This window comes from Argopecten irradians, chromosome 4, assembly GCF_041381155.1.
Source record: "Argopecten irradians isolate NY chromosome 4, Ai_NY, whole genome shotgun sequence".
NCBI lineage: Eukaryota > Metazoa > Mollusca > Bivalvia > Pectinida > Pectinidae > Argopecten > Argopecten irradians.
The window spans coordinates 51,316,725-51,327,262 of record NC_091137.1 but is presented as its reverse complement, the minus strand read 5'-3'; the positions used below and the strand labels follow the sequence as shown (position 1 = coordinate 51,327,262).

At 36.9% G+C, this 10,538-nt stretch overlaps 2 protein-coding genes across 2 annotated transcripts in view; both read left to right on the top strand.

Moving 5' to 3' along the window:
- Nucleotides 1–263: 263 nt before the first annotated feature.
- LOC138322348 (uncharacterized) overlaps nucleotides 264–10,538 on the top strand; it is a 107,971-nt gene continuing 97,696 nt past the window's right edge. Inside the window, exon 1 of the mRNA XM_069266387.1 lies at nucleotides 264–657. Within this exon, the coding sequence (XP_069122488.1) occupies nucleotides 461–657 (197 nt within the window). The 5' untranslated portion in view covers nucleotides 264–460. The remainder of the gene's footprint in view (nucleotides 658–10,538) is intronic.
- On the top strand, nucleotides 1,620–10,489 carry LOC138321975 (protein SON-like). The gene is made up of 3 exons (XM_069266032.1): nucleotides 1,620–7,476; nucleotides 9,275–9,356; nucleotides 9,517–10,489. Exon 3 carries the CDS (start codon nucleotides 9,766–9,768, stop codon nucleotides 10,243–10,245), a length of 480 nt encoding a protein of 159 aa, XP_069122133.1. The 5' UTR covers nucleotides 1,620–7,476; nucleotides 9,275–9,356; nucleotides 9,517–9,765; the 3' UTR covers nucleotides 10,246–10,489.

Below are 10,538 nucleotides of genomic sequence, written 5' to 3'. Positions count from 1 at the left end.
GCCTGCATATAATTCTCTAGATTGAATTCACCAATTTTAGGACAACTCTGCATGATAATTGCAAATGTTGTGTAGATTAAAAGTATATATTCTTTTATAGCCTATAGGACTAAGGTGTTATTTAAGGTTAAAAAGCTGTGTGTACATGATTGAAGCCTGCGCATTATTATGCTGAATTTTTCAAATCTACTGTACACTGCTACCTTACCGTTAGATTACGTCCCTTGAGACAGTGTCTTCGCTAACTCTCGCGTGATCTTAAATCGGTGGTTACAAGAAAACAATATGGAGGTCGCCAGAAGTGGAGGAAAGTCCATATATGTTTACTACGTACAAATCAACAGCGTCATGACCTGAAATCACCGCAAAAGATTCGAGGATGGCTATTTAGCATACATATCGTATTCCTGACTTAAATGTTAGCCTGTTGTTGAGTCTGGATTTACTCAATTAAACAAACATGGCATGCAACTGGTGCAAAGATGACTATTTCTCTTTGTTAATATCAACAGACAAAAAAGCACATGCCGCGTTGGAAATGCTCGTGGATGATCTCCATGCAGACAAAGAAGCCACCATTGGGACGTTTCTAAGTCATTCAGGTGCTGAGGATTTTCTTTGGGGCCTTGTGCGACTGCTAGGGTGTGACAATCCCAGGTAAGTTACCGTTTCTAAAAATATCCTCATGCAGCTTCTCTCATATCGTTGACTGTAGTCAGCTAAACCTGCCTATATGTTATATATAGGCAGCTCGCGATACCTCTTAAAAACGTGAAATCGTGGGACAGATTTGGCCATCGCTAATTCAGGTGGCATATTTCTAATACATTGTGCATGCTATGCCGGAAAACGTATTCGTACATGTCATAAAAATTGTACCTATATTCATTGGGATCTTATGTACTTCACTGCCCTCATGTCGAATCCCATTTGAGTATGTCCACACTAATGAGTACCCTATGGGTACCTTAATTGAATTAAAATTCATATAAAATAATATATATTTTCAAGGCTTTTTATATAATGTTTAGCTGTATGTTAAGAAATCATATTAAAGAGATAGCAATTAGGACAACATGTGTCAAGTGTTTTCTTTGTCTGTCTTTTTTACATTTGTCTCATTTTGTGACATTGCCGAATAGCCTACTCCCATAACATGAGAGTCGACTGGTCAGCCGTTTTTTTTTCGGACGTTATTTTGCTGACTGTCGACTCTCATTTCCGAAGGCCTATTTCTTTGATGCAGCTTCCGACGTCAGATGAAAGCGGAAGGAAAAATCGATGTGTACTTACAGTTTAGTTTAGTATTAGTTATTAATTATTCCATTTATCTAGGAAAACCATACGTAAGTTGAGGCCACATAAAATAGTATTTTAGCGGATTAGATATAATGAATCCTTTCCCTAACATTTTGACCTAGTTTTAAATATGGCGGCTGGTTACTACAAAAAACGGCCGGATCGCTTTCATCATGAAGTTTTGTCTGGGTCATGAAAGTTTACGTTAGGAGATGTAAATATTTGTTTTAGATGAATTTTACGGCTGATTTTGTTAAAATACTTGTTGAATTATGAAAAAGAGGTAGGTATTTGACATTGATGATGATTTAAATATTATTTAAACGTTTTGTAGCGTGGAAATTTATGTCACGCTTAGTTTTTATTAGTTGTTAAAGTTAAAGTTTATTTGTATTGTAAAATAACAGTTTTATACTATTTAGTTCATAGTTTTAGTTTATATATATGCAGTATGTATAGTGTATATATACATACATAGGACAGTTATGGACCAGGTGGCCACGTGCACGTGCCCATCTGGGGTCGTTACATATACGTAGGGTGCTAGGACACCGCATTCCGTTTTCCTTATAAGGAGTTGTTTACAACTAGGGTTGTGTATTAGGGTCCAGTTTGATGGACAGGTTGCGTAAGGTGTTCATATTAATAGTAACAGAGAGCTAAATTTAGGTAGTGGTCACTCCGGCCAGCCAATTAAAGTTACGTCCGATCTTACATCTGGCCAACAATCCATCCAAGAGACATCCCATCAGGACTCTTCGACTGACAGCCTGCAGATTGTCCGGGATAACCTCAAAGAAAGAGGAATTCCAGAGGCAACTGCAGAGATCATCTTGGCAGCTTGGAGAGATTCCACCAGGAAACAATACGGGGTCCATCTCCGCAGATGGTTGTCATTTTGTAGTGAACGGGAAAGTGATCCGCTTTGTCCATCTCTAAATAGTGCATTAGAGTTTCTGCAGCAGATGTTTGATAGGAATCTTAGCTATAGCTCCATTAACACTGCAAAATCCTGTATAAGTTCCTTGTTAGAAATAACTAACTCTAACAACATTATGCAAGACAAAATAATACATCGATTCATGAAAGGTGTTTTTCAAAAACGTCCAGCGTTGCCTAGATATTCAGACACTTGGGATGTTTCGATCGTATTAGGATACCTTGAAACTTTAAACCCTGTACATACCATCTCTTTTCGTTTACTTTCATACAAACTGATTATGTTGTTAGCCATATTGACTAGTCAACGTTGTCAGACTTTACATTTGTTTGATATAAATGATATAAGTGTGTCGTCAGATTGTGTGACAATAAGAGTGACAGAGTTGTTGAAACAATCACGTCCAGGACATCACCTGGAACCAATTCGGTTGAAAGCTTTTTCAACAGATCATAGACTATGTGTGGTTAAAACTCTCCAGGAGTATCTTAAACGTACACAGGAAATGCGCACGGAGAGTCAAACTCGACTCTTTCTCGCTATCAACTCACCCCATCAACCGGTATGCAAACAGACACTATCGAATTGGATTAGAACCGTTTTGATGTTGGCAGGTGTAGACATATCGATCTACAAATCACATAGCACCAGAAGCGCATCCGTATCGGCGGCAAACAAGGCACATGTGCCAATTTCAGTTATCCTCAAAACTGCTGGTTGGGCAAATGACAATGTTTTCAAAAAATTTTATAACAGAGAACTCCATACCAATGCAGCAGTGGATGATCCAAGTGTGTGCGAAAGCATCCTCTCGAACTATGCAGGCAAATAATGACAATTTTCATCCTGTAGATCATACATCAGAGTTAACTAAATCAGTTTCTTAAGAGACTATGTTCATGTATATATGTTTTTAGTTGATGTATAAAAAATTTTTTCTAGAGTTAAAGCTGTGTTGTTTGATTTTATGCAATTTGATCTGTTTACAACACGAACAATCACCTCTAAAATCTCATTTGGACCCTAAGTAGGTTAAGTTCATGGAATTGGAAATTAAATGAGCTTTCTTCGAAAGCGAAATTTGAGATAAATTCCATGAACTTAACTTCTACTTAGGGTTCAATTGCCCAACCCTTTCCCTCCCTAGATCAAATTCGTGATTATTCGTGTTGTACTCTGAAGACTGAATCACGTGACTCTGACGTCATCTCAATTGAACCCTAAGTAGAAGTTAAGTTCATGGAATTTATCTCAAATTTCGCTTTCGAAGAAAGCTCATTTAATTTCCAATCATATTAAGATTCAGCCAATGAACGTGAGAATGAAGATGGAAGAAGTGAGGTTTTAGCCAATTAGAGGATAGTATGAAAGTGGTATAAAAGGGGGTGCACGTGACGAAACGAGAGAGTACATGGACATTTTGGGACTTACTCCACGCATCTCGGGATCAGTTATTTTCATTTGAATTACTTTTCTACACTTAGTGTGTTTGTGACTATGGGATTTATACTTGGGATGTACTGTACGGATATTTCCTACATGTATCAGTGATGTGATATATACGGATTACTCTATCATTCTTAGTGTGTTTGTGACTATGGGATTTATACTTGCATTTGGGATGTACTGAATACTTCGCAATTATGGATATCACCTAGCAGTGAACTTAAGTGAAACAGTGTACCAGTGTGTGTGTTCCTAATGGATTTATTGTGAACTATATTACATGGATGTTTATGTGAATAAATTATGTGAATTTTAAAGTGATGTTTTCTAGTTTTCCCTGCCGTAGTCACCTTCCATCACAGACTTACGATATACAACAGCGTCTCGTCATAGCCTAAGTGCTATCATATTTTGGAGAAACGCTACAGTTTTATATTGTCACAATCCAAACTTTGAAAATGTTACCCTCAGCATCGGGTTAATGGCCTATCGGAAGTTAGAGGTTTGACACGACGTAATGTTCCAAAAGTGTCTCGTCGTGCTATACCTCTAACATTGTTGGAGTACCGAATAGCCCAAATTGAACCAGTTTTTTGTTTTGTTATGTTACTCTAGTTAGCTTGCATACCAGTTTCATTGCTTTTTTTATTGTAAAAATCATTAAATATCCAGTTTAGTTTATTTATTACTTATATTCATTCATTAATAAAAATCGATTTGAAAGTTGATCTTGGACGTGATGTCATTCCGTCAATTTTTATGTAAAAATGAACCAGTCAATGTTTTTTTTTCTAATAACATGTGGTTATCTTGCCATCTTTCCTTTGTATATTCACACTGATTGCGCCTTCTGTGTGGTTTTGTACGACATTTTATATTGTCAAAGAAATCGGTCCTAGATTCCGTCAAGACATATTCTCATCACGTCCGAGAATGGGCATTTTTTCTCCGCATTAGCTTGCTCTCTTCGCGTTCCACTTCTTTTAAAACGGGTTCCGTAAAATTAATCTAACCAACCCGGAAGTCAGACCATCAACAAACCTTTGAAGGCCTCGTCGAAGAATGGAGGGGAAAGAGAGGTAAGTCAACAAAACTTATAGGTCATCACGGTCGTGATAATCGTCATGTCCCAGAACAAATGAGAGATTATTTGAGAATGGTTCCATACAAATGGAAATGACTCTTTTAACAAACAGTCGCTTTGCTGATTCACATAATTTATCGATACCAAACTTGTTTGAATCGAAAGTTGGTGAAAATATATGGATGATTGCTCAGTGGACGTGATGTTGGACTGGTATCGTCCGGGATTTTGGACATGTACTCAATCGTCCATCATCACGAACTTGTAGTCCATTTCCTTTTTTATTATTTACATCATTAATTAAAGAAAATCATCTAGGCTGTCTGCATAGACTAACTCTCTTAGCGATGAAATGACAATAGTTTACTCTAGATATTTTTTTGGGAAATAACTATTTAAACCAGAATCTCTTGGACGTGATAATTTGACGTGATCTGTATGTTGGATATGTGTCAAGAATCACATCAGTATTTTTTATTATTAAAGCTTAACATAATTGTAATAGCTTTGGTATTGAGCATTAGTGAAAGTCATGATGAACTAGAAATAAATTATTTCTCAAATGATAACTGTAAAGTTTGTTTTATCTTCATTTTAAAACTCTGATTATGCTTGTGGACATGATTGTGGACACATTGAAGTTGTGAAGTTTCACTGAATCATATACTTATCATATGTATGTTATTTTCGACAGTCCTTATATGCAGTCCATCATCACGTCAAAAATTGGTATAGGGTCAATAATCATGTCACATTATTGAAATTAAATTTTGTTACAATTTATGTATATTTTTGCCCCTATTTGCCTGCCCTATCAACATAATATTATGATAGGAAATGCATTACAAATTTGATATTGATCTTAAAGACTGATTGTAGAAATATTATTATCTCTAATCTTTGGTTCTCAGGTAGCAGACCAGATAAGAACAGCCTGGCCACGGTCTACAGTCAAACCTCGATGATTCGAACTTCGATGAATCGAATTTCTCGCTGTATCGAACTTTTTGTCTGGTCCCGAATTTCTTCACTATATAACATTACTAACTAACCCATGTATGAATCGAAGTTTTATGAATCAAAGTTCTCGATGTATCGAACTTTTTTCATGGACCATTTGTTATAGAATCATAGGTAACTGACACTCGATGATTCGAATAAAAAATTTACCTGTACAGATCAGGTGTTCGCCGATACCCCGCGGCATGCTGTCACACCTATAGCTAGCTGTCTCGCGACTGCCTTCGCCGGACAATAGGGATTATGACAGCTTGTGTTGCTAGCTTGATATCATCAAGATAATTAATATCACTACTCAGGCCGATACCCGGTGCTTTGTTTTTACAAGCTGCGTTATTAAATCATTAGGCCTAGTACGGCAAAGATACAGTTGGTCGTTTTTGATGTTCGCCGCCGCCAGTGGTAGTGGTTTGTAGAATTTACGGAACGGTAAATAGCGAGCCACATTATTAGTAACTCATAATCAAAACTGTTACATTGCACAACTTTGGCATAAATACTTGAGCAAATCGATCATTCTAAATCGAAGTATTTTGTAGGTTTTGTAGCGCTTTCGGTTCCTCCTTTTTAGTTTCGTTTTTACAACGTGTTTTCGTTTTTATATTCATTCCGTAATATTACCCATTGCTTAAATAGTCACCAAACGAACACTTGTACATGGGTTAGCCTAGTACACGTAAGTCTTGTTTATAATATACGCATGTATTGCTAACGATAGCAATACATGTGATTAATTGCATACTTCGTTTTTATTTTGTTTTGCTTGTGGTACAATGATTATAAAGTTTACGGAACGGAGACGACATGCACACAGTTGGTCATGGTAAAAAAAACATCGGTCTAATTTCAACCACGAATAATTCGAAGTCTCGATGTATCGAAGTTTTTCTGACGGTCCCTTGAACTTCGATACATCGAGGTTTGACTGTATATTTTTATTAAGTGGGGAGCCCCTGTTTTGAGCCATGCATAAAAAATTAAAAATCAAATATATTCTGAAATTGGTACATCCAATATGGAGGGTTTGATTTAAGTTTCAATTTTTTTCAAAAATAAACATAACAAAATTGGGTTAGAGATTACAATTCTGGGCTCCTCCGGAAGTGCGTCTTGACCGGAAATGCTAGCTTTACTTGAAGGAAAATCCATGGCGCGGGTTTAGGCAAAAATATTGGAAAATCCACACAATCGACCTATGGAATGAATTAGCTTATTTTGCCATTGTGATAGAAGTGCTTAATTTAAGGTAGGTCTTAAAAAAAAAATTGAGTACGATTTTCTGCAATTTTGGGCAAAAAATCATGATATTTTGCATTTTTTCAGGTATTTTTTTGTTGTTACCATGGTATTCACATGCATGAATAAGCGTAGAATATGGCCAAACCTGTATCAAAATATCAAATTGTAATTGCAAAAGTTGTGCCTATTAATTATATATATACTTTTGTACAGGTATTTTTTACAGTTGACTTTATCTATATTACTAAGGCATGTGCCTTATTTTCATAGATTGTCCAAATCTACTGTTTTCTGCTACCTTATACTGCATGGAAAAAGAGATTTTCGAAGGAAGTGCATTGTCAGTTGTAAAGAAGCAGCGCCTCTGTTCATTATAGCTGGGAACCTCAAGAAAACAGGTCATAGACAGGGAGAAATCATGATTTTCACATAGGATGGGTAAGGGGAGGTAATTGGCTTATTTGCTCATTTTCATGGCATGTTTACATGCTTTTAGTGTTAAATAATTTGGCTAAAATTCATTTTGTTTTCTTTTGTTTGAAAACTTACTCATTATAACTTATTGGATGTTATACAACCCATATTGCATTGATTCTGATTATTTTAACTTGATTTATTGCCCGGTATCCATGGAATCTTAGAGCAATAGTGTTATTTGGTGATTTTCTCTGTAAAAACATTATTTAACTTGTCTTGATCTCTAAAATGCATGTATTTGTCAGAAATTGAGTGTGCGGCAAGGCCGGTATTGTCTATTATTACTAATTTCTCTATTGTATGAGGAAAAACAGTCTATTTTTGATAAAATAGGGGTGGCCGAGACTTTTACAGATTATTCATGAAAACGCTTATTTCCAGGGTAAGAATACAAAACCATAATGTCATATACATGACATTTCCAAATCTTTGATGTCATGTCATTATTTAGATATCAGAATCAGTTTATCTGTTGCAGAGCAACAGTCTAAGTAGAGTTTCTGACCTTATTTGTGACGTCATTGAGTATTTATGATGTCATAGATTAACACTGATAATGTCATGGTTGCTGATGACGTCATAGTAATTATGATGTCATACAGCAGGGTCAATATTGATGAAATCTTTGTTTTTTCCACTGCATGTCATAGAGGGAATCTCAAAATAACACATTCAATATTCAAATCCATTTTATTTCAGTAAATGACAGAGTTAAAGGACTTTTAATTTTTTAAATTGTTGCTTGTTTGAGAGGAAAATCAATCAAAATGTACCATTCAGGGAAATTGGCAGTACTGATTTCTAGCTGTGACTATTAAAGATATGCATTAACCGGATATATCATTTTGTTCGTCGCATCATGTTCAAGACAATATTTGGGTTTTCGAGAAGCTTAGAAAGTTATAACTTGGTGTATAAGGTAGCAGACCAGAGAAGAACAGTCTGGCCACGGTCTATATTTTTATTAAGTGGGGAGCCCCTGTTTTGAGCCATGCATAAAAAATTATAAATCAAATATATTCTGAAATTGGTACATCCAATATGGAGGGTTTGATTTAAGTTTCAATTTTTTCAAAAATAAACATAACAAAATTGGGTTAGAGATTACAATTCTGGGCTCCTCCGGAAGTGCGTCTTGACCGGAAATGCTAGCTTTACTTGAAGGAAAATCCATGGCGCGGGTTTAGGCAAAAATATTGGAAAATCCACACAATCGACCTATGGAATAAATTAGCTTATTTTGCCATGGTGATAGAAGTGCTTAATTTAAGGTAGGTCTTAAAAAAAAAATTGAGTACGATTTTCTGCAATTTTGGACTAAAAATCATGATATTTTGCAATTTTTCAGGTATTTTTTTGTTGTTACCATGGTATTCACATGCATGAATAAGTGCAGAATATGGCCAAACCTGTATCAAAATATCAAATTGTAATTGCAAAAGTTGTGCTTATTAATTATATATATACTTTTGTACAGGTAATTTTTACAGTTAAATGACTATATCTATATTTCTAAGGCATGCGCCTTATTTTCATAGATTGTCTAAATCTACTATTTTCTGCTGCCTCATACACAAAATTAATTGTCGGGTTCGAATCTGACTACAATGTTACCATTGTTGACATTTCACCAAACAGAGAATAAATAAACAACATTTTAGATACTACAACATGCAGAACAATCTTATGATAGTTTATGATTGTTTTGCAATTGTAAAAAAGCATTCTTTTACAATAATAGATCCATCATTTATCACTTGTTATTACAGATGCCAGTCTGAATACCACTATTGAGCATATGAATATGACAATATCACCCAATAGTTCATTCTCCGAGGTCAAAACAACAAGGTGAGTTTTATTTAGGTTGAGACATCATCAATTGAGTACATTGGTCAAATGTTGCCAATATATGATTTTAAAAGTGGTAAATGTGCAGTTTTTCATATTTATAATCAAGTGTGCTTGATTAAATTTATATTTTATAATTCGAAGATACTTATGTTTCTAGGGCCGAGAAACCTGCCACCATGGATATACAGGCCAGGGAGGCCAAGGAGACAAACATCATGAATACACAGGTCAAGGAGACAGACACCATGGATACACAGGTCAAGGAGACAAACACCATGGATACACAGGCCAAGGAGACAGACACCATGGATACACAGGCCAAGGAGACAGACACCATGGATACATAGGCCAGGGAGGCCATTGGGAGACAAACACCACAGATACACAGGTCAAGGCGACAGACACCATGGATACACAGGTCAAGGAGACAGACACCATGGATACACTGGTCAAGGCGACAGACACTATGGATACACAGGTCAAGGAGACAGACACTATGGATACACAGGTCAAGGAGACAGAAACCATGGAAACACAGGCCAGGGAGGCCAGGGAGACAAACACCACAGATACACAGGTCAAGGAGACAGACACCATGGATACACAGGTCAAGGAGACAAACACCACAGATACACAGGTCAAGGAGACAGACACCATGGATACACTGGTCAAGGCGACAGACACCATGGATACACAGGTCAAGGAGACAGACACCATGGATACACAGTCTAAGGAGGCAGACAACATGGATACACAGGCCAAGGAGACAGACACCATGGATACACAGGCCAGGGAGGCCAAGGAGACAAACATCATGGATACACAGGTCAAGGAGACAGACGTCGTGGATACACAGGTCAAGGAGACAGACACCATGGATACATAGGCCAGGGAGGCCAAGGAGACAAACATCATGAATACACAGGTCAAGGAGACAGACGTCGTGGATACACAGGCCAAGGAGACAGACACCATAGACACACAGGCCAAGGAGACAGACACCATAGATACACAGGTCAAGGAGACAGACACCATAGATACACAGGTCAAGGAGACAGACACCATAGATACACAGGCCAAGGAGACAGACACCATAGACACACAGGCCAAGGAGACAGACACCATAGATACACAGGTCAAGGAGACAGACATGACACCATAGATACACAGGTCAAGGAG